Source organism: Ascaphus truei, chromosome 19 (genome assembly GCF_040206685.1).
Source record: "Ascaphus truei isolate aAscTru1 chromosome 19, aAscTru1.hap1, whole genome shotgun sequence".
In the NCBI taxonomy this organism is placed as follows: Eukaryota; Metazoa; Chordata; class Amphibia; order Anura; family Ascaphidae; genus Ascaphus; species Ascaphus truei.
The window spans coordinates 3,591,417-3,616,682 of record NC_134501.1 but is presented as its reverse complement, the minus strand read 5'-3'; the positions used below and the strand labels follow the sequence as shown (position 1 = coordinate 3,616,682).

The following is a 25,266-nucleotide window of genomic DNA, read 5'->3' as shown; positions in this document are numbered from 1 at the left end:
CTCTACTCCATACAAAATATGCAGACGCAAGCCTTCCAATAATCAAAAAGATCTGTGCACCTCACTGAAAATCTTTATGATGAATTCCCCTTTATAGGGAAAATGGATGGCAACATATTGTATAATTTTTATGTGGGTGTGATCCAATGCCTTACTTGTGTGCCATTGGGCAAAGTCATTTAATCAAGATGTGACTGCAAGCTCTTTGGGGGACTGATAGGGTTGCCAGGTGTCCAGTATTGAACCGGACTGTTCTGTATTTGGAAATTCTGTCCAGGAGAAAATGAGCGGTAATCCTGGACATATGTGTATCCGTATTACCTTTCTGGACATAGTGACTTGACCGGCTTGGGGGACCACCAGATTTCCCCGAGCAGGGCTGTTGCTAGAAGGTTGGGCAGCTCCTCCATCCTGATTGGCTGCTGCTGGGTAATACAGCCAATCAGGATGAGGTGTCAGGTGCTTGTGTGTGGAGCCAATGAGAGGAGGAAAGAGCAGAGAGGTGTGGAACGCGTGTGGAGCGCGTCAAACCTTTCACCATTGTGTCCAGTATTTTTGAAGAAGCCATCTGGCACCCTATTGACTGACGTTCTATGTTTGCATCTCTGTAGCTCATTGATGCATGTATCAGCAGTACCAAAAAGTGACGAGTATTATTATTACTACAGTAGTACGGCAATACGCTAGGAGTTTCTCATTCAAAAGATACTATATCCCTGTCTTGCCATCTCTGCCCATAACCAGGTTAATAAGAAAGGCTCCCAGCACTACGGAAATGTAGCACATTCAATTTTAATAATGAGGACAAAGAAAGAGTTAAGAGACACGTAATAGTATACAGGAATTCCAAGAGAGGAAAAAAATCAAACTAAAAAGCAATTGTTCCCAACAAAGACTTGCTTTTGTCCTTTAACTTGGTATACAGAGTGGAATTAAAGAGTAGTTGAGCCTAATCCGTTTGGAGTAGGTCTTCACAATTAATTCCAGGGAAAATCATACATTCTTTCTGTGACAGACTTGAGTGACATTTGATCAGACAATCCTCCGTTTCAATGGGAATGTACAATGTTCAAAAACACACACAGTGTAGTGCTAGGTAAAGCATTGTCTGGACCGCAGGGTTTTACAGCTGTGCAATGTAACTCTTTTTGTTAAAACACAAACCACCAGTTAGTCTGTGACACCAACTGCTCTTTGAAAGAATGCCGGTTCAAAGGGATAATGTATTATGCAAAAATGTGTTTATGTATTTTTCTGTCAGATTCTCTCTTTTTTTCCCCTTTCTGCTAAGGCAAGAAATATTAGAACAGCACCAATTCATTTCAAACTGTTGAAGGGGCGTAAAATCATCAAAAAGTATTTCGACAAAGAAACTGTTGTGTGTCTCAAGAGGGACAGAAGTTTAAAAGTGCTGGAAAGTTTAGTCCTGCGCCCTGGAACATGAGAAATGGCAGCTTTCTGTCAGAATGTGTTGTTTATGTTTACCACAAAGACAGGACTGTTCTAGTCCATGCGTCAGATAGTGAAGGCCTGTTAAACGCTTTCCACTACAAACAAACTCAACCATTATGTGCTAGGTTGGTGGAAAACGTACAGGTGAAAAGTATCAACATATAACCATGGCCAACATATGAGAACTCATCTTAGGGAGGTTTGGTAGCAAAATGCAGGAATTCCTTTTTCATTGACTTGCATTTTTCAATAAATTATGAGCAAGTCCCCCACGTAAATAGGAAGAGTTGGATAGTATGCGTTTTATTCTGATATGGCATATTTTTACCAACTAAGAAGTTAAATTGAACCACCTAATCCTTTGCTATTCTGTCGGTGAATCCACCACACCCAATCTTTAATTGGTATGTTAAATTGAACCATCTATGAACTGTGATAATCAGAGGGGTGTTTAGCTTTTTGTGGCGGGGAATAATTTAGACTGGGTCCATATATTGGTAATATCTCTTGGGAAAGGCAATATGAACGATTTCTCGCTATGCATCATCCCGGTTCTTGCGTTCTGCTCAAGGATGTCTTCTCTCTACCCCCTTTGTATCTAAAGCCCTCTCCCACCTTAAACCTTTCTCACTGACTGCCCCACACCTCTGGAATGCCCTTCCCCTCGATACCCGACTAGCACCCTCTGTATCCACCTTTAAGACCCACTTGCTTAAAGAAGCATATGAATAGCACTGTGGATAATACTAGACACATGATATATAAAGCTTGGCCCCCTGCAGAAGCACTTACCAAAAAGCCCTCCTACTGTTTCTGTATGTTCCTCCTACATACCAATTAGATTGTAAGCTCATCGGAGCAGGGACTCCTCTTCCTAAATGTTACGTTTGTCTGAAGCACTTATTCCCATGACCTGTTATTTATATTATATTATTTGTTATTTATATGATTACCACGTATATTACAGTAGCAGATAGAGGAATGAACCTCAATGTTCGGCGCTACTCGCCTAATAGACACATGTTGATAAAGCGCCCCATGTGAGAAACGCGTTAGAGGTTTCTCTTTTTAATTAGGTTATGTTTCAATAAAGTTTTTTGTTATTTTTTCATTGGCCTCCAGTTCCCCACCTTTTTGCTGTGCTCTCAGTTTTTTTCTTCTACCACGTATATTACTGCTGTGAAGCGCTATGTACATTAATGGCGCTATACAAACTGCCATAACAAGCACGCATCATACCCATGATACAGACATACACACATACACACATAAATACACACACACACACACACACACACACACACACACACACACATACACACACACACACACACACACACACACACACACACACACACACACACACACACACACACACACACACACACACAGTAGTAGAGATTAAGCAGTCACAGATCTTTATGAAGGTGGCCAAAAAAAGGTTTATTACAAAAGAATCAACGTTTCGTTCCAACAAAAACCTTTTCTCAACTAATGGAACCAAAATTGAATTATTTTGTAATAAACCTTTTTGCACCCTTTATAAAGACCTGTGAGTGCCTAATGTCTACCACAATGTGAATTATTGTTTTTTTTTTTTTAGAGAACCCAGGCAATGTACTCTTATTAGTGGAATTGCTGCTGCCTTATATATATATATATCTATATATCGATATATAGATATATATCACAAAAACGACAAAAAATAATCCCCTGATGAAGTCATGATCGATGACGAAACGCGTAGGGTGTGGTTTGAGGGAAGCCGTCACTTGCCCATGACCTTCTGTTGCTGTTGGTGTAAGAACTTTGGTTCCTGCTCCCCCGTGTTGTATTGCTGGCACTGAGAACCTGGTGTAGCTGTTGCTGGTTCCTGGAGGGACTTCCTGTGCTGAGGCGCCGATCTGGAGAGACGTCACTTCCGGTATCTATCTATCCGGATGAGAGACGCGAGCAGACGCCATTACCCTGATCGGACGGCACTTCTGGCACATGAGAGCCAATCTCATATCTGCTATTTTAATCAGTACTTTTGTGAGTGGGCATTTGTTGATTTTAATGTTCTATAAACACTTGTTATTATGTTAATGCACTAGGTGTGCGCCTGTTTTCTTTTTTCTCTTTTCATATATATATATATAATGCAACTGTAAATATTACTGTATGTTCATTTGCATGTCTTAGACAGGTCTGCAACCCTGTCTTTCACCATTATCACCCAGCACACAGCACTACCACTGCAGCAAGGGATTCTGGGAAATGACATGCAAATGAGTGCTGTGTGCTTGGTGATAATGGTGAAAGACAGGGTTGCAGACCTGTCTAAGATATGCAAATGAGCATACAGTAATATTTACAGTTGCTATATGCTTTACTGTGGAGGGTTTTTGTCACTTTTGTACCCACCATAACCTTAATAAGTGTGGTATATATATATATATATATATATATATATATATATATATATATATATATATATATATATATATATATATATATATATATATATATATATATATATATATGCACAGTGGTGTGAAAAAGAAAGTACACCCTCTTTGAATTCTATGGTTTTACATATCAGAGGACATAATAACAATAATTTGTTCCTTAGCAGGTCTTAAAATTAGGTAAATACAACCTCAGATGAACAACAACACATGACATATGACACTGTGACATGATTTATTTAACAAAAATAAAGCCAAAATGGAGAAGCCATGTGTGAAAAACTAAGTACCCCTTATGATTCAATAGCTTGTAGAACCACCTTTAGCAGCAATAACTTGAAGTAATCGTTTTCTTTATGACTTTATCAGTCTCTCACATTGTTGTGGAGGAATTTTGGCCCACTCTTCTTTACAATGTTGCTTCAGTTCATTGAGGTTTGTGGGCATTTGTTTATGCACAGCTCTCTTAAGATCCAAGCACAGCATTTCAATCGGGTTGAGGTCTGGACTTTGACTGGGCCATTGCAACACCTTGATTCTTTTCTTTTTCAGCCATTCTGTTGTAGATTTGCTGGTGTGCTTGGGATCATTGTCCTGTTGCATGACCCAATTTCGGCCAAGCTTTAGCTGTCGGACAGATGGCCTCACATATGACTCTAGAATACTTTGGAATACAGAGGAGTTCATGGTCGACTCAATGACTGCAAGGTTCCCAGGTCCTGTGGCTGCAAAATAAGCCCAAATCATCACCCCTCCACCACCGTGCTTGACAGTTGGTATAAGGTGTTTGTGCTGATATGCTGTGTTTAGTTTTCGCCAAACGTGGTGCTGTGCATTATGGCCAAACATCTCCACTTTGGTCTCGTCTGTCCAAAGGACATTGTTCCAGAAGTCTTGTAATTTGTTCAGATGCAACATTGCAAACCTAAGCCGTGCTGCCATGTTCTTTTAAGAGAGAAGAGGCTTTCTCCTGGCAACCCTTCCAAACAAACCATACTTGTTCAGTCTTTTTCTAATTGTACTGTGATTAACTTTAACATTTAACATTCTAACTGAGGCCTGTACAATCTGAGATGTAACTCTTGGGTATTTTGCAATTTCTCTGAGCATTGCACGGTCTGACCTTGGGATGAATTTGCTGGGACGTCCACTCCTGGGAAGATTGGCAACTGTCTTGAATGTTTTCCACTTTTGAATAATCTTTCTCACTGTAGAATGATGGGCTTTAAATTGTTTGGAAATGGCCTTATAACCCTTCCCATATTGATGGGCAGCAACAATTGCTTATCTAAGATCATTGCTGATGTCTTTCCTCCTTGGCATTGTGTTAACACACACCTGAATGCTCCAGACCAGCAAACTGCTAAAACTTCGGCTTTTATAGAGGTGCTGATGATCAATTGATCAAGGGGATTTGATTAGCATCACCTGTCTCCTACTTAGCATCTTAATTCCTATGGAAGCAGTAAGGGTGTACTTAGTTTTTCACTTTATTCGCTTTAATTGTTTTTTTCGCTTTATTTTTGGTAAATCATGACGCGGTGTAATATGTCATGTGTTGTTGTTCATCTGAGGTTGTATTTACCTAATTTTAAGACCTGCTAAGGAACAGATGATTGTTATTATGTCCTGATATGTAAAACCATAGAATTCAAAGAGGGTGTACTTTCTTTTTCACATGACTGTATATACGTACATAATCCACGGATCTAGATTTTACATGCTCTGCAGGAATTATCTCCCAACAACGAAGAAAATACATTTATTGAAAATGAACACAGAAATATCCTCCCGAACAATATACTTTTATTTATGCATACATTTCCTACAAGTATCCCTGCTAGACGCAGGGTTTATTCTGTTTGGAGAGGTGGTATAGCTCCTAATATAGCATTTGATCGCAGTTAAGTGGAATTCTAAGTGTAAGTGCAATTATTTATTTGACTACTCTATTGTGAAAACCGATAAACGAGAGTTTGATGGAAATCTGCCCATTACTTAACTTTTCTATCGAAAAATAAAATATTAAAACAGTATTATCCCATCAATGAGAAGGAAAGACGGCAAGATAATAAAGTTATGTTAAACCTCCCTGTATTTACTCATGTGTGAAACCGTTATGTCTGGTCACATAATTGCAATGGTTCTCGGAAATATTTCATATTTTATAATGAACATTAAAAGAGTTTGTGGATCATTGCTTTATATGAGTTCCAAAGTTATTACATAAAAACCCAATAGGAAGGGTTATAAATTATTTGATGTCCATGCCTGGTCATGGTAAACAGAACGAGGGCTGTGCAGCTCAGCAAGCCGATGCATAGTAATAGGTAATGTATTTCTACAATTAAAAAGTGCAAAAAAAGGCAAAATACCGTGGCACTTGTCATAAACGCTTAATTTTTTTCTTCCCCTTTGTTACTTTGGGAAATTGTACACAGCAAGTAATTGAAGCCGTTACAATATGGCTGAATAAGAATAAGATTTTTTTTTTAACTAAAACATAGCAATTGTAACGATTCCTAGCAGAATACCAGGTCGCAAGCCTTCTAGTATTTTCTACAACGTTTTAAACACATAGGAGTGGGGTTTTGTTTCTTTACAGAGCGCTGTTTATTCTTTTCATATTGTAATGAAGTAAGAAATCTAAGCAGGAAAAATAATGTACGCAGAGCAAACAGACAGAAAAGAGCGCGGTGTCAGATGCTTCCGTGTGTGCGTGAAAATGTAAATACATTAGGGAATGGGAGGTTACGTTCTCTGCTGCAGGTAAATACGTCACATAGTCTCATACAGTGCGTGAAGTAGCGGTACCCAGAACAAGAACAGCTCATGCACATCATAGGGTTGATACAGCCAACGATATTGCAACCGCGGAGCGCTCCCGCAGGTGAACTGGCAAGATAGCCCCACACCCATCTCACACGCGGCTGATTTAAAGCAATGGCCGCTTATCCCGCCGGTGCGCTGTGCATGACCCGGGTTACAATAACGTTGGCTACATCTGTACTAAAGCAACATTGGCGCAAAAAGTGTCGTTTTTGATTTGCACCGCAGTGTATGTGTGATTTCTCTTTGATTGTGGCCACTTGTGCATCGGCTGCGGGGGAAAGTGACAGGATCAGTCAGGGCGGCGTTACTTTACACGCAGATTATAGTGAGATATATCGACGTGCGCGCTTCTGTTTATCTCTCGCTCTCACTTTTTATCAGCACCTGAGGTGGCGAAAACCTCCTTGTTTAGCAAATCTGCAGCAGATGTAAGAAATCTGAGCATCATGCTTGTTACACGCTATAACACCGCAGAAAACCGCGTCAAAACAAAGTGTGCGCACTGATACATGGCCCCATCATATTAATCATCTCGTTTAATCAACATGCTAATAATTTGCAATCTTTTTCAAATATTACTTTATTTCTATTATTCTTAAGTATAAAAATGTTAACATATATGTTTTCATTTTTGTTGCCTCATAAATGACCCCCCACACACTGTGATAATGCCACTTCTTATAGAACTAACGGGATTTATCAAGCCCGGCTGCGCGAGTTATCACACCCCGATCCCGCGATGGACGCCGGATTGGCCGGTCATACTCCACATCGGAGCTTGATGATTCTCCTGCTGAATATTGTTGCATTTCTTAGAGCCTGTGATCAAACGTTCCCTATGATTTCTGAAGACATTGCAAGTCTGATGGTAATTTTAATGTTTGTTATTTTAACGACAATGTTAACTTCTTTTTGTTGCCAGAACACCCAAGTAATGGATGGTGGCTCTTTAAAAGCAGAGAGAACCATTGAGAGCCACCTCTTGTAGTATGGAACGGGTCTCTTGTTTGGAGCAGTTAGAGGTGACTGATTCATGAGAATGTGACTTTTCTTGGTGCTGAGAGATAACCGTAACTATAAATTATTCAGTATATACCCAACTCCCATACTGCACACACCACCGTGTTATTAATGTGACAATATAGCAATTTAGGGTATGTGTCAAGGTATCTAGGTGCAACTATATTATATAACTGGGGTAAGAAAGCATTATGAAAATTACATGCATACGGGATTCAATAAAATGAGTTATAAGATGTTTTAAACTTGATACTGAAGGAGTAAAACCAGGAGTGACCAACTCCAGTCCTCAAGGGCCACCAACAGGTCAGGTTTTAAGGATATCTCTGCTCCAGCACAGGTGGCTCAGTCTGTCGAAGACTGCCTCACTGATTGAGCCACCCGTGCTGAAGCAGGGAAATCCTTAAATGTTGACCTTTTGGTGGCCCTTGAGGACTGGAGTGGCCGCCCCCTTGGGTACACTGCCGCTGTGTTAATATGGTTAACCTGGTGAATATGGAATTATTTAGGCAAACAATAACTGAGCTCATGGAATTGGCTAAGCTCCGGTGAGTTTCCCTAAGTGATCGTATGACTGATCCTTATAAAACCGTGTAAATAAAGATATATTTTAGGACCAATTTGGATTGGATAAAAACAGGACACGCAGTTTGCAGTATGTGCTTTCATGAAGACAAAAATATATATATATTTATAGCAGCATATACTACTCCAAGCATGTTACAATGTACATGTATTTAAAGCAATTATTCTAACCGATATAAAGGTTACATTCCTACAATTACTACTGAGATAAAGTTTGGCACACCTGTATACCTGTATACCTGAATACCTGTATACCTGAATACCTGTATACCTGAATACCTGTATACCTGAATACCTGTATACCTGAATACCTGTATACCTGTATACCTGAATACCTGTATACCTGTATACCTGTATACCTGTATACCTGAATACCTGTATACCTGTACCTGTCAGTGGAAAAGCGGACAGACGTAATAAAGTGGTGGTATTACTACTGCGGTGTAGGACTTTTGGTCGTGGCCGTTTAACCGCAACCACATGGCCGCTGGTGCTTCACCGGAGCTCACCCCGTTGCCGGAAGCTGCCACCGCTGGCCAGTTCGCCGCTAAGGTAAGTATCTTACCCTAAAACCCCTACCCTACGCCCTTATCCTAACACCCCATACCCTAAACACTTATCCTAAACCCCCATACCCTAATCCCTTATCCTAACACCCCACACCCTAAACCCTTATCCTAAACCCCATACCCTAATCCCTTATCCTAACACCCCATACCCTAAACCCTTATCCTAAACCCCATACCCTAATCCCTTATCCTAACACCCCATACCCTAAACCCTTATCCTAAACCCCATACCCTAATCCCTTATCCTAACACCCCATACCCTAAACCCTTATCCTAACACCCCCTACCCTACGCCCTTATCCTAACACCCCCTACCCTAATCCCTTATCCTAACACCCCATACCCTAAACCCTTATCCTAAAACCCCTACCCTACGCCCTTATCCTAACACCCCATACCCTAAACCCTTATCCTAAAACCCCTACCCTACGCCCTTATCCTAACACCCCATACCCTAATCCCTTATCCTAAAACCCCTACCCTATGCCCTTATTCTAACACCCCATATCCCAACACCCCCTGTCCTAAGCCCTTATCCAAAAAAACCTAACCCAGGAAGTGCTAACTTTTTGAGCTGCACCGCCTGCCTGCTCCCACAGCTACAGCTACTCGCTACTTACTGTTTGACCGTGACATCACATGACCCCGTTGCCATGGCGACGCGGAACAGCAAACTTCGGAATCCCGGTAAGTAGGTTACAGCGGCCTCCGGCGAATCCCCGGCATTTAATTTAAATGCCTTGAGGAAGAGCGCGGGGCCTCTGCAACCGCCCGCGCCCCCCCCAGAAAATTATAGCGCCCCCCTGTTTGCGCACCGCTACCCTAACCTAATCCCCTACCCGAAATCCCCAATCAATTAAACCCCTACCCTAACCACTAAAACCCTTAAATTATCCCCCTAACCTAAACAATAATAAAACTTACCTTAGAAGTGGCCGGTGGAGGGGATTCCAGCGGCGGATCGGATGTGGCGGGGTGAGTTGCGGCGAAGCGCCGGCAGCCATTTGGTCGCTGTGAAACAGCTGCAACCAAATTCCGTTACTACTGTACTTCTCATAAAGTTCAAGCAATTGGTTAATTTATTACACTGTTTAGCTTTCTTTTTCCTTTGCCATTTGTATGCCAACATGTTATTTTAGACATTAACTGTATTATATTCATATTCACAGTAAATAGAGAGAGCGCAAGGCTGCGCTTATAGTGCCGGCAATGGTGACAAATGCATTGCCGCCGCCCTCGCATGCGCTTATAGTATGCGCGACGTGACGGAGCGACGGCTTGGTCGCGATCGCTGGAAGTCATCTCAATTTGATTTTTCCAGCGACCGCAGCCTGACATCGCTGTCGCTGGCACTATAAGCGCAGCCTGACATCGCGTCGCCGTCACTATAAGCGCAGCCTGACATCGCGTCGCCGTCACTATAAGCGCAGCCTGACATCGCGTCGCCGTCACTATAAGCGCAGCCTGACATCGCGTCGCCGTCACTATAAGCGCAGCCTGACATCGCGTCGCCGTCACTATAAGCGCAGCCTGACATCGCGTCGCCGTCACTATAAGCGCAGCCTGACATCGCGTCGCCGTCACTATAAGCGCAGCCTGACATCGCGTCGCCGTAACTATAAGCGCAGCCTGACATCGCGTCGCCGTCACTATAAGCGCAGCCTGACATCACGTCGCCGTCACTATAAGCGCAGCCTGACATCGCGTCGCCGTCACTATAAGCGCAGCCTGACATCGCGTCGCCGTCACTATAAGCGCAGCCTGACATCGCGTCGCCGTCACTATAAGCGCAGCCTGACATCGCGTCGCCGTCACTATAAGCGCAGCCTGACATCGCGTCGCCGTCACTATAAGCGCAGCCTAGGATCGCATGTTTAGACACCAGAGGTCTGGGAACATATTGCTACACAATGTAAGTGAATCTAAACTTTCTCTGTTTGCAAATATCCTGTGCGGGTTTCTATTCCCCACAAAGGCACTCTCGTCTACACGTATTATATAGTTACATTCATTTATTTTATTCCATCTTTTTATTATTACTCATAACTGTTATTGTAAAAATAATAATATTAAAGTTGGATGTAAAGCAAATTGTAATTACCCCCCCCCCCCCCCCGCCCCCAAAATACCGAATATACAACATGATGATAACGAGGGAGATTCAGGAAAGTGCCGGTGTTCTTATTGGTCATTTGCAGCGCAGTGAATAGATGTTCCCACTGACACATCGTAGTGACCGTACCTCGTGGAACAGGGGCGGGCAACTCCAGTCCTCAAGGGCCACCAACAGGTCAGGTGTTCAGAATACCCTGCTTCAGCACAGGTGATGGAGTGTTTGACTGAGCCACTGGTTGAGCCACCTGTGCTGAAGCAGGGATATCCCTAATTCCTGGCCCAATGGTAGACCTTGAGGACGGGAGTTGCTCGCCCCTGCTATAGACGCACACAATCTCATAGCAGACAGGGGCACCTGACATTAATTCTTCTATCTGAGGACTGCGTGTCCCCTCTATGCTTGTTCTGTTTACTTATTACCAATTAACTCCTCGCAGTCCAGTGTGCTTTACCCTGTTTCTCCTGACGTCAACTAACAGAAAATATTCCCGCATTCATAGCGCAGAATAAAAAAAAGAATGAGTGCAGAAGAAGCTTTTTAAAAATAAATTAGCATTTTAATATTGTATCTAAATATTTGTATCGGGCAGAATGTATCTATCGGTGTCTTCCAAATCTGTTGGGGGAAAAATAGGTTTGAGCATTTTTATTTGAAATAAAAACATTATTTGACGTGACTTGCAATCGGACAAATATCTTTACTAACCTCTAGGTGGCGCTGAGGTTGCACAGCTCTGTCTTTTGAGTCCAATGAAACCATTAATTTGGTATGAGATAATTTTTGACGTAAATGTAAAATGGTACCCATTCGAACTCAGTAATGAAGCATGGTGCTTTCTACAGCTCCTAATTTGACTAGTTAAATGACTCCATTACGTGGCTAACAGACAGAAGCAAATAATTTCTGGTCAGTTGACGCTCAGTTATCCATACCATTTTACTCAACAATTAAAGTCTGTAATCCACCATTTCTTTGTCCTCGTTTTTAATGTTTATCAAAGCAAACATTATAAGGATAAATGTATGCAGTGCTAGATACAATAGTCTTAACAATATGGAAGGACATTGTAACAGCAGCAGCAGCAGCACACTACGGATTCTAAACAATACATTCTGGTGTGAGCATTTCTACAGCAATATTTCTAAATCAATCATTGATCCTCACTAAATGTGAGATGTGCTATCTTATCACGTGATGTTCCTGCAACACCCTGTATGTACAAGCGATCACAATACTCAGCAACATATCAAAGTACAAAAAAAAACCCATTCCATTTACTTTTATAATGTCATATACCACTAAGGCAAAAATAAATAAGTAATTGTTACGATAATGTTCTATAAATGTTTCTTTCTCTTCCTGCACAAAACAAGTTTAGAATGAAAGGATATCATTTTACACATATTGCATGCGTATTAGTGAGACACAGCTGTTTCTGTCCTGCTCTTAAGAGCCATATGATTAAGTTAAGGGATATCAGATCATCCAAACGATCATTCTATTCGTCTTCCTGCAGAGACAGCGGCTTTTTAGTTTTAAGTTTATGTAATGACATACTTTATGAATCTGTCACTAATTATTATCAAACACCTGTGGTCCATGGCTTTTAAATGTATAATGCAATAAAAGTATGATACTGTTACACGCATGCACACATCCTTCACAGTATGTTAATGTGTGTGTGTATACATATACAAAACCGTGTACACTATATATGTGTATAAAAAGAAGCATTATATATATATATATATTTATATATATATATATATATATATATATATATATATATAAACACATACCCATAGATACATTTAAAAATAAACTTACATTCAGTAAAAGCATTTACCATGTAAGCCCAATTCCATATATCTATTTTGCAGAAGTATATAAATGTGTGACCTTGTTGGCAATTATGTTACTTTAATATAGATTTATGTTTCTGAATACTACGGTGTTGTGCACTAAATTTAAACAGGGACAAAAATACTTTCTGCCTTCTGAAGTGAGCCAGCAAGTAAATCCCAAGCACATGAAAGACACAGAATAACAAGGACTTCATTTTGACCCCAGCAGGGTAAGAGGCTCATTTAACTTTGCAGTGCTGAGGTGAAACTCAGCTGCAACATGCTATGCTGTTTGGAAGATATGCAGCAGAATTAACCATTTGTTAGCTGCAGTATATGGGTACCCCTATTCTGCACCTGAGAGCTGCAAGGCATGCCATCTTTCAATGGTCCCCAAGTATTAAGGGGGCCGCCCGGTGTAGGGGGGCCTTCATGTAATCTGTTTTTATTCTGATCACTAATTCATTCTGAAATCAGACAAAAAGGTTCTCCTTTGTTGGGCTAAGTGAGGGGATTATTTAAGGGACTGTTAAATGGACTTCTAAAGACGGTCACTTTCCCAGAACTGCTGTGTAATGCTGCCCTGATCTCTGCCACTTGGAGATCACTGCAGCGTTGTCACTGTAATTCGCCCCTTTATTTCTAATTGTGCTGTTTTGTAATTAGGGTTGGGGGAAATATTAGACATATTGTCAAATGGGAAACACAGATTTAACATTAAATAGAAGGTGCTAACATAGCTGTGTGTTTCACATTATTGTTAAACCAATATACAGTACACTAATAAGTGAGACTGACGCTTAATGCAGGAGTGGCCAACTCCAGTCCTCAAGGGCCACAAACAGGTCAGGTTTTCAGGATATCCCTACTTCAGCACAGGTGGCTCAATCATTGTGACTCAGCCACTGATTGGGCCTCTGTGCTGAAGCAGGGATATCCTGAAAATCTGACCTGTTGGTGGGCCTCGAGGACTGAAGTTGCCAGCCCCCTGCCTTAATACCTAGTGTTAAAGCATAACCCATGTAGTGTGCATTAGTGCTAATAATAAGCTGTTTATGAGTGAGATCTATAACACTTAATGATAAGGTCAGTGCCCAAAATGACCACACTTTGGGATACAACAGTAGGGCAAATTAAAAACAAATTAAAAGGAATGCAAAAATGTAACCTTAGTCAATATCTCTAGTGTTAAAAGACAGAGGGGCCTATGCACTAAGCGCCGATAATCCACTTATCGAGGCCTTTTCGCCAAAACGACCTACTGCGATTCAGTAAGCCCCGATAAGTCGCCAATAAAAGCCCTTTTCGGCATTTTTTTATTCCAAGCAAAAAAAATCGCCAAACGAGCGGCGATAAGCCACTTATCGGCAGGTTTTCAAACAAGCGAAATTCTACTACCCCCGGTTAGCTTATCGGGACTAATCGCGGCTCTAGAATGGAGATTTCCTCTCAAAATCCTCCCGCCAGGAAACGTTGGCAGGAAGGTGGTGAGAAGCTGCCGATAAGCGGCGAGAGAGGGACTTAGAAAAATAGATGCATTTTTCCTACATCAGATGGTTGCCGGGGGTCTCCGGAGCTGATACCCATTAATATCAGCACCGGAGACCCCCGGCATGAATCCCATGCAATAAAAATGCATTTACAGGTAACTTCATTACCTTAGCGGCTAACAGCTAAGGCAATGAAGGGGTTAAGGAACAACAGCAGCTTTATTGGGGGCAGAGGGGGTGAGTGAAGAGGGTACTTGACCCTTCACTCACCCTCTCTGCCCCCAATAAACATTACAATATGTACTAACCACCAATACCCAACCCACCCTCTGTATCCCCACATAAAAACATTTTAATTTTTTTATACACAGGATTGACACCAGAGGCCGGCGGGGGTCCCCACAGGTCCCCGCTGGCCTGCGGTACCAATCCTGTTTAAAAAACAAAAGTGGAATACATTGCAATAAATACCCCTCTCCCCCCCCCCCCCAACACATACAGTACAGTAATGGGAAAAATAACTATTATCCAGATATGGATAATAGCTCATTTGCTCATTATAAAATAAAACATTAGCCAGTCAGCATAAATAAAGTAAATTCAACTTTCTACTTACCCCTGCCATCATGAAGGGCATCCTCATCAGCATACTGCAGGTCCATGTCCTCCATTGCCAGAAAGAATACAGTAAATAATACCTTCTAATGGCCCCTAACCCCTTAATCACTGTAGCGGTTAATAACCGCTATAGTAATTAAGGGGTTAACCCCGTCCCCTGCTACCCACCCGTGAGGCCTAACCACCCACCCCGGACCCACTATACCCACCCTGTACCCATTGATTGGCACAGTGGTATATCAAACCCATATAATATGGGCATGATAGGACACTATATCCCTCAATGGTAAACCTAATAAAAAATAATTAAGGCCAAAAATACACAAGCACCTAAACACCCCAATAATAAAAGAACTAAATAGCCTAATAGAACACATCACAAATAATTATCTATCACCAAAATAGCTAAATTATTACAATTATGTTATTCCAAAACAATACAATTAAATAAACAACTATCCAAGCAAATTCATAAACAAATAAAACCACTAGCCAACAAATCAATTAATTAATTTAAACCAGTATCAAACAACATAAATAATTAATTAAAAAACGCTAACCAACCCTAACATGTACTAAAAACAAGCAATCCAAATTCTAAACAATTTAATCCAAACAATAAACAGAAATAAAAAAAATAACAGTCAATAGAAAACAAGCATTTGCCCAAAAATGCATTGGCTATCACTGCATTTTTCTGTACCCTAAAGGGGGACAGATTAAAACATTAGCAGTCAATGGGCAATGAAAAACATGAAAATAAAAAAAATGCAATCCAAAGACTTGTAAAAATAAAATTATATACATTCAATATTTTTCTTACCTTTAGAAGCGTTGACCCTCCAAATCCCGGCGTATGAGGAAGCTCTCGTACCGCGATGTCATCAAAGTCAATCCTAACATCATCCATCTTGAAGATCCAGATAAGGTAACAAAATACTTCTTTCTTTTATCTTCTATCACCTTCTTTTTTTTTCATCTGTCATTATTTCTTTCATCTGTCAATCCAAAACCCAATAGTAAATCCAGAACAGGATGTTCTCTTGTCGTCTTCTTTCTGTTAAATGAGATGTACAGGCCTTATATGTGGCCTGTGACGTCACATTTTCAAATGGTACAGCTCCAATCTGATTGGACGCTGATCATGTGCCCGCCTCCTTTTTTTTCTATAAGGATGTGATGTCATCTCCAAGGGAGGTAATCACATGCTTAAAACCACATGGCTATATTACACGGTATTATCAGATTGAAGACAATCCCATTGGTTGCTGTACCATGTGATAGGTTACATTAGTTCAAAAGGATGTAACATCATCCCTTAAAGTGACGTCACATCCTTTTGAACTAATGTGACCTATCACATGGTACAGCAACCAATGGGATTGTCTTCAATCCCATTGGCTGTAATACCATGTGATATAGTCATGTGGTTTTAAGGATGTGCCGTAACTCCATTGGAGATGACGTCACATCCTTAACAAAACAAAAAGGAGGTGGGCACATGATACAGCGTTCAATCAGATTGGAGCTGTACCATCTGACCTGGAAATGTGACGTCACAGGCCATATATAAGGCCTGTACGTCTCATTTAACAGGAAGAAGACGACAAGAGAACATCCGGTTCTGGATTTACTATTGGGCTTTGGATTGACAGATGAAGATAGAAGATTAAAGAAAAGAAAGAAATAATGACAGATGAAGAAAGAAGAAGATGATAGAAGATAAAAGAAAGAAGCATTTTGTTACCTGTTCCGGATCTTCAAGGTGGATGGCGTTAGGATTGACTTTGATGGGGTCACGGTTCGAGAGTTTCCTGATACGCCGGGATTCGGATGGTCAACGCTTCTAAAGGTAAGAAAAATATTGAATGTATGTAATTTTATTTTTACAGGTTTTTTGATTGTATTTTTTTATTTTCATGTTTTTCATTGCCCATCGACTGCTAATGTATTAATCTGTGCCCATTTAGGGTACAGATCAATACAGTAACAGCCAATTCATTTTTGGGCAAATGCTTTTTTTCTATTGATTGTTGTTTTTTAGTTTTCTGTTTATTGTTGGCTTAAATTGTTTGTCATTTGGATGGCTAGTTTTTATTTCATTTTCCGATTGTTTAGCATTTTTAATTATTTATTTTGTTGGCTACTGGTTTTAATTGATGTGTTGGCTAGTGGTTTTATTCATTAATTGATTTGTTGGCTAGTGGTTTAAATTAATTAATTGTTTTGTTGGCTAATGTTTAAAATTAATTAATTGTTTTGTTGGTTAGTGCTTTTATTTATTAAATTGATTGGTTGGCTAATGCTTTTATTTATATATTTAATTGGCTGGCTAGTGCTTTTATTTATTTATTTAATTGGTTGGCTAGTGCTTTTATTTATTGAATTGGGGTGTTTAGATGCTTGTGTATATCTTTTATTATTGTGTATTTTTGGCCTTCATGCGTTTTTATTAGGGTGACCATTGAGTGATATAGTGGCATATCATGCCCATATTATATGGGTATGATGTACCACTATGCAAATCAATGGGTACAGGGTTGTTATAGTGGTCCCAGGGTGGGTGGTTAGGCCTCCTGGGTGGGTAGCGGGGGAGGGTGGGTTAACCCCTTCATTACTATAGCGGTTATTAACTGCTAAGGTGATTAAGGGATTAGGGGGCATTAGATTGTATTGTTTTCATGTATTCTTGCTGGCATCGGAGGACATGGACCTGGAGTATGCTAACGAGGATGCCCTTTATGATGGCACGGGTAAGTAGAAAGGTTTATTTACTTTATTTAAGCTGGCTGGCTAATGTTTTATTTTACAATGGGCAAATGAGATATTATGCATATCTGGATAATAGTTATTTTGACCGTTACTGTACTGTATCTATTGGGGGGGGGGGATGTATTTATATGAATGTATGCATATATTTTTGTTTTCAGGCACAGGAATGGTACCGCAGGCCAGTGGGAATCCCCTGGACACACACAGGGACCACCCGAGGGCCCCGGACACCAGCGGGAAACATCCGAGGACTTCCGCCGGCCTCTGGTATCATTCCTGTGCATTAAAAAAAATGCTTTTATGTGTGTTAGGGGGGTATAGGAGTTGTTGTGGGCACAGGGGGTGGGTGGGTTGTGTATTGGTGGGTAGCACATATTGCAATGTTTATTGGGGGCAATTGCCACCAATAAACCTGTTATTGTGCCTTAACCCCTTCATTGCCATAGCGGCTATCTGCTAAGGTAATGAAGCTGCTTTAATGTAAATTTTATTAATAGTGTGCAGGAGCAGGGGGGCTCCTGAGCTGAACCGCTTTAATTTCTGCCTCGGGGACCCCCTGCTTCCCGAGTTACAAGCCCCGGTATGGGGCATCGAGTGCCGGTATCACCGCCATTTTTAAATCGTCCGCGTTACGTGACTGTGAGATTTAAATACTGGAGGAGATACCAGCACCCCATACCAGGGCCTGTAATTCAGGAAGCAGGGGGTCCCCGAGACTGAAGTCAATGCGGTTCATCTCAGGAGACCCCCTGCTCCGCACACTATTAACAAAAATGACATTAAAGCAGCCTCATTACCATAGCAGATAGCCGCTACCGTAACAAATTTGTTAATTTTTTTATTTGGGTTTTAATACTAGTGTATTGTAGCAGGGGGTCTCCGCAGCAGAACATTGTTGATTTGAGGTCCGGGGACCCCTTGCTTACCGGGATACAGGCCCCGTTGTGGGGTGCCGGTATCTCCTATGCATTTAAATGTCCTGTGTTACGTGACACTGTGAATAAAATGCATAGGCGATACCGGCACCCCATAACGGGGCCTGTATCCCGGTAAGCAAGGGGTCCCCGGACCTCAAATCAATGCAGTTCTGCTCCGGGGACCCCCTGCTACAATACACCAGTATTACATTTTATATTAAAAACTTTTGATCTCTGGCGAGATTTGCGCAGGAAGAAGCGTCTCTCTCTCTCTGCAGCAGATAGAAATGGCCGGGTGAGCCCTTTTCAGAGAAGCGATCATCACGTCGCCGGCGACTCGCCTGTTTTGCAAATGTTGCTATTACTGGTATTCGGGGCTTTATGCATATCGTGATAGCAACGCTGTCAAAACTGGCGATTTAAACAGCCCGCCGATGTGTTTTTCTGGCGCTTAGTGCGCAGGCCCCAGAGTGTGTATAGCAAAGAATCACTGGCGCTTAGTGCACAGGCCCCAGAGTGTGTATAGCAAAGAATCACTGGCGCTTAGTGCGCAGGCCCCAGAGTGTGTATAGCAAAGAATCACTGGCGCTTAGTGCGCAGGCCCCAGAGTGTGTATAGCAAAGAATCACTGGCGCTTAGTGCGCAGGCCCCAGAGTGTGTATAGCAAAGAATCACTGGCGCTTAGTGCACAGGCCCCAGAGTGTGTATAGCAAAGAATCACTGGCGCTTAGTGCGCAGGCCCCAGAGTGTGTATAGCAAAGAATCACTGGCGCTTAGTGCGCAGGCCCCAGAGTGTGTATAGCAAAGAATCACTGGCGCTTAGTGCGCAGGCCCCAGAGTGTGTATAGCAAAGAATCACTGGCGCTTAGTGCGCAGGCCCCAGAGTGTGTATAGCAAAGAATCACTGGCGCTTAGTGCACAGGCCCCAGAGTGTGTATAGCAAAGAATCACTGGCGCTTAGTGCGCAGGCCCCAGAGTGTGTATAGCAAAGAATCACTGGCGCTTAGTGCGCAGGCCCCAGAGTGTGTATAGCAAAGAATCACTGGCGCTTAGTGCACAGGCCCCAGTGTGTATAGCAAAGAATCACTGGCGCTTAGTGCGCAGGCCCCAGAGTGTGTATAGCAAAGAATCACTGGCGCTTAGTGCGCAGGCCCCAGAGTGTGTATAGCAAAGAATCACTGGCGCTTAGTGCGCAGGCCCCAGAGTGTGTATAGCAAAGAATCACTGGCGCTTAGTGCGCAGGCCCCAGAGTGTGTATAGCAAAGAATCACTGGCGCTTAGTGCGCAGGCCCCAGAGTGTGTATAGCAAAGAATCACTGGCGCTTAGTGCGCAGGCCCCAGAGTGTGTATAGCAAAGTATCACTGGCGCTTAGTGCGCAGGCCCCAGAGTGTGTATAGCAAAGAATCACTGGCGCTTAGTGCGCAGGCCCCAGAGTGTGTATAGCAAAGAATCACTGGCGCTTAGTGCGCAGGCCCCAGAGTGTGTATAGCAAAGAATCACTGGCGCTTAGTGCGCAGGCCCCAGAGTGTGTATAGCAAAGAATCACTGGCGCTTAGTGCGCAGGCCCCAGAGTGTGTATAGCAAATAATCACTGGCGCTTAGTGCGCAGGCCCCAGAGTGTGTATAGCAAAGAATCACTGGCGCTTAGTGCGCAGGCCCCAGAGTGTGTATAGCAAAGAATCACTGGCGCTTAGTGCGCAGGCCCCAGAGTGTGTATAGCAAAGTATCACTGGCGCTTAGTGCGCAGGCCCCAGAGTGTGTATAGCAAAGAATCACTGGCGCTTAGTGCACAGGCCCCAGAGTGTGTATAGCAAAGAATCACTGGCGCTTAGTGCACAGGCCCCAGAGTGTGTATAGCAAAGAATCACTGGCGCTTAGTGCGCAGGCCCCAGAGTGTATAGCAAAGAATCACTGGCGCTTAGTGCGCAGGCCCCAGAGTGTGTATAGCAAAGAATCACTGGCGCTTAGTGCGCAGGCCCCAGAGTGTGTATAGCAAAGAATCACTGGCGCTTAGTGCGCAGGCCCCAGAGTGTGTATAGCAAAGAATCACTGGCGCTTAGTGCGCAGGCCCCAGAGTGTGTATAGCAAAGAATCACTGGCGCTTAGTGCGCAGGCCCCAGAGTGTGTATAGCAAAGAATCACTGGCGCTTAGTGCGCAGGCCCCAGAGTGTGTATAGCAAAGAATCACCGGCGCTTAGTGCACAGGCCCCAGAGTGTGTAGCAAAGAATCACTGGCGCTCAGTGCAGAGGCCCCAGAGTGTGTATAGCAAAGAATCACTGGCGCTTAGTGCGCAGGCCCCAGAGTGTGTATAGCAAAGAATCACTGGTGCTTAGTGCGCAGGCCCCAGTGTGTGTATAGCAAAGAATCACTGGCGCTTAGTGCGCAGGCCCCAGAGTGTATAGCAAAGAATCACTGGCGCTTAGTGCGCAGGCCCCAGAGTGTGTAGCAAAGAATCACTGGCGCTCAGTGCGCAGGCCCCAGAGTGTGTATAGCAAAGAATCACTGGCGCTTAGTGCGCAGGCCCCAGAGTGTGTATAGCAAAGAATCACTGGTGCTTAGTGCGCAGGCCCCAGTGTGTGTATAGCAAAGAATCACTGGCGCTTAGTGCGCAGGCCCCAGAGTGTATAGCAAAGAATCACTGGCGCTTAGTGCGCAGGCCCCAGAGTGTATAGCAAAGTATCACTGGCGCTTAGTGCGCAGGCCCCAGAGTGTGTATAGCAAAGAATCACTGGCGCTTAGTGCGCAGGCCCCAGAGTGTGTATAGCAAAGAATCACTGGCGCTTAGTGCGCAGGCCCCAGAGTGTGTATAGCAAAGAATCACTGGCGCTTAGTGCGCAGGCCCCAGAGTGTGTATAGCAAAGAATCACTGGCGCTTAGTGCGCAGGCCCCAGAGTGTGTATAGCAAAGAATCACTGGCGCTTAGTGCGCAGGCCCCAGAGTGTGTATAGCAAAGAATCACTGGCGCTTAGTGCGCAGGCCCCAGTGTGTGTATAGCAAAGAATCACTGGCGCTTAGTGCGCAGGCCCCAGAGTGTGTATAGCAAAGAATCACTGGCGCTCAGTGCGCAGGCCCCAGTGTGTGTATAGCAAAGAATTACTGGCGCTTAGTGTACAGGCCCCAGAGTGTGTATAGCAAAGAATCACTGGCGCTTAGTGCACAGGCCCCAGATTGTGTATAGCAAAGAATCACTGGCGCTTAGTGCACAGGCCCCAGTCTGTATAGCAAAGAATCACTGGCGCTTAGTGCGCAGGCCCCAGAGTGTGTATAGCAAAGAATCACTGGCGCTTAGTGCGCAGGCCCCAGTGTGTGTATAGCAAAGAATCACTGGCGCTTAGTGCGCAGGCCCCAGAGTGTGTATAGCAAAGAATCACTGGCGCTCAGTGCGCAGGCCCCAGAGTGTGTATAGCAAAGAATCACTGGCGCTTAGTGCACAGGCCCCAGAGTGTGTATAGCAAAGAATCACTGGCGCTTAGTGCACAGGCCCCAGAGTGTGTATAGCAAAGAATTACTGGCGCTTAGTGCACAGGCCCCAGAGTGTGTATAGCAAAGAATCACTGGCGCTTAGTGCACAGGCCCCAGATTGTGTATAGCAAAGAATCACTGGCGCTTAGTGCACAGGCCCCAGTGTGTATAGCAAAGAATCACTGGCGCTTAGTGCGCAGGCCCCAGAGTGTGTATAGCAAAGAATCACTGGCGCTTAGTGCGCAGGCCCCAGTGTGTGTATAGCAAAGAATCACTGGCGCTTAGTGCGCAGGCCCCAGAGTGTGTATAGCAAAGAATCACTGGCGCTCAATGCGCAGGCCCCAGAGTGTGTATAGCAAAGAATCACTGGCGCTTAGTGCACAGGCCCCAGAGTGTGTATAGCAAAGAATCACTGGCGCTTAGTGCACAGGCCCCAGAGTGTGTATAGCAAAGAATCACTGGCGCTTAGTGCACAGGCCCCAGAGTGTGTATAGCAAAGAATCACTGGCGCTTAGTGCACAGGCCCCAGAGTGTGTATAGCAAAGAATTACTGGCGCTTAGTGCGCAGGCCCCAGTGTGTATAGCAAAGAATCACTGGCGCTTAGTGCACAGGCCCCAGAGTGTGTATAGCAAAGAATCACTGGCGCTTAGTGCGCAGGCCCCAGAGTGTATAGCAAAGAATCACTGGCGCTTAGTGCGCAGGCCCCAGAGTGTGTATAGCAAAGAATCACTGGCGCTTAGTGCACAGGCCCCAGAGTGTGTATAGCAAAGAATCACTGGCGCTTAGTGCACAGGCCCCAGAGTGTGTATAGCAAAGAATCACTGGCGCTTAGTGCGCAAGCCCCAGAGTGTGTATAGCAAAGAATCACTGGCGCTTAGTGCGCAGGCCCCAGAGTGTGTATAGCAAAGAATCACTGGCGCTTAGTGCGCAGGCCTCAGAGTGTGTATAGCAAAGAATCACTGGCGCTTAGTGCACAGGCCCCAGAGTGTGTATAGCAAAGAATCACTGGCGCTTAGTGCGCAGGCCCCAGAGTGTGTATAGCAAAGAATCACTGGCGCTTAGTGCTCAGGCCCCAGAGTGTGTATAGCAAAGAATCACTGGCGCTTAGTGCGCAGGCCCCAGAGTGTATAGCAAAGAATCACTGGCGCTTAGTGCACAGGCCCCAGAGTGTATAGCAAAGAATCACTGGCGCTTAGTGCGCAGGCCCCAGAGTGTGTATAGCAAAGAATCACTGGCGCTTAGTGCACAGGCCCCAGAGTGTGTATAGCAAAGTATCACTGGCGCTTAGTGCGCAGGCCCCAGAGTGTGTATAGCAAAGAATCACTGGCGCTTAATGCACAGGCCCCAGAGTGTGTATAGCAAAGTATCACTGGCGCTTAGTGTGCAGGCCCCAGAGTGTGTATAGCAAAGAATCACTGGCGCTTAGTGCGCAGGCCCCAGAGTGTGTATAGCAAAGAATCACTGGCGCTTAGTGCGCAGGCCCCAGAGTATGTATAGCAAAGAATCACTGGCGCTTAGTGCGCAGGCCCCAGTGTGTGTATAGCAAAGAATCACTGGCGCTTAGTGCGCAGGCCCCAGAGTGTGTATAGCAAAGAATCACTGGCGCTTAGTGCGCAGGCCCCAGTGTGTATAGCAAAGAATCACTGGCGCTTAGTGCGCAGGCCCCAGAGTGTGTATAGCAAAGAATCACTGGCGCTTAGTGCACAGGCCCCAGAGTGTGTATAGCAAAGAATCACTGGCGCTTAGTGCGCAGGCCCCAGAGTGTGTATAGCAAAGAATCACTGGCGCTTAGTGCGCAGGCCCCAGAGTGTGTATAGCAAAGAATCACTGGCGCTTAGTGCACAGGCCCCAGAGTGTGTATAGCAAAGAATCACTGGCGCTTAGTGCACAGGCCCCAGAGTGTGTATAGCAAAGAATCACTGGCGCTTAGTGCACAGGCCCCAGAGTGTGTATAGCAAAGAATCACTGGCGCTTAGTGCGCAGGCCCCAGAATGTGTATAGCAAAGAATCACTGGCGCTTAGTGCACAGGCCCCAGAGTGTGTATAGCAAAGAATCACTGGCGCTTAGTGCGCAGGCCCCAGAGTGTGTATAGCAAAGAATCACTGGCGCTTAGTGCACAGGCCCCAGAGTGTGTATAGCAAAGAATCACTGGCGCTTAGTGCGCAGGCCCCAGAGTGTGTATAGCAAAGAATCACTGGCGCTTAGTGCACAGGCCCCAGAGTGTGTATAGCAAAGAATCACTGGCGCTTAGTGCGCAGGCCCCAGAGTGTGTATAGCAAAGAATCACTGGCGCTTAGTGCGCAGGCCCCAGAGTGTGTATAGCAAAGAATCACTGGCGCTTAGTGCGCAGGCCCCAGAGTGTGTATAGCAAAGAATCACTGGCGCTTAGTGCGCAGGCCCCAGAGTGTGTATAGCAAAGAATCACTGGCTTTGACATTGTTAGTGAAATAGATGAGAAGCATTAATACAAAGCTTTTTTTATGCAAACAAAGTGGGAAAATTAAAATACCTGTCCGGATTTTCTCTTGAAAATCAGTCATTGACAACCATCTGTCAGTAAGACAAAACCAATTACTACATGTACAAAATGAGGCAGCCAAACATTAACGTAAAACTTACACAATATTGTAAATGCAGACAGCCCTTGTGACATGATTGGTGATGAATATGTGCTAATTTACACAGAGTACAATTCAGTGTTTTCAGTACAGATATGACCTGTGAAATTGGACCTGAGTATATTGTAGCATGGTGCAATATATCACAGCACATGCCAGCGTTGTCGTGGGGTTCAATGCTTAATATCCCAACCTGTAACAATGTATCATATCAGCAGACCCAACGGCACAGGTCACATCGGTACATTTCATGACACAACTTGCAGACAACGTTTGACATGTGATGCTTTCTAGAAAAGCCTGTATGTGCTACAGTAACTTGCAAAATTCAGTCTTCTTTTACATAGGTTAAAGTTGCAATTCTAGATTCAAAAACGTGGTACTTATTAATGTTACAGATCAAAGAGTCTGGTTTCCAAGAACGATTTCCTCTTTTCTTTTGTGAAAGTTGTAGCACTTTTGATCCACAGGGAAAAAATGGGTTTAATTCAATGGGGTCTGCCTGTCCAATAATCCC

At 43.8% G+C, this 25,266-nt stretch overlaps 1 protein-coding gene across 7 annotated transcripts in view; it reads right to left on the bottom strand.

Moving 5' to 3' along the window:
* Positions 1 to 25,266, bottom strand: part of ZNF536 (zinc finger protein 536) — a 422,190-nt gene that overhangs the window by 63,288 nt on the left and 333,636 nt on the right. For 2 of the 7 annotated variants that reach the window (XM_075576324.1, XM_075576323.1), the window contains exon 8: positions 24,641 to 24,681. The exons of the other annotated variants lie outside the window; for them this stretch is intronic. In XM_075576324.1, coding sequence (XP_075432439.1) covers positions 24,668 to 24,681 — 14 coding nt within the window. In that variant the 3' untranslated portion in view covers positions 24,641 to 24,667. The remainder of the gene's footprint in view (positions 1 to 24,640; positions 24,682 to 25,266) is intronic. 7 annotated transcript variants of the gene reach the window in all.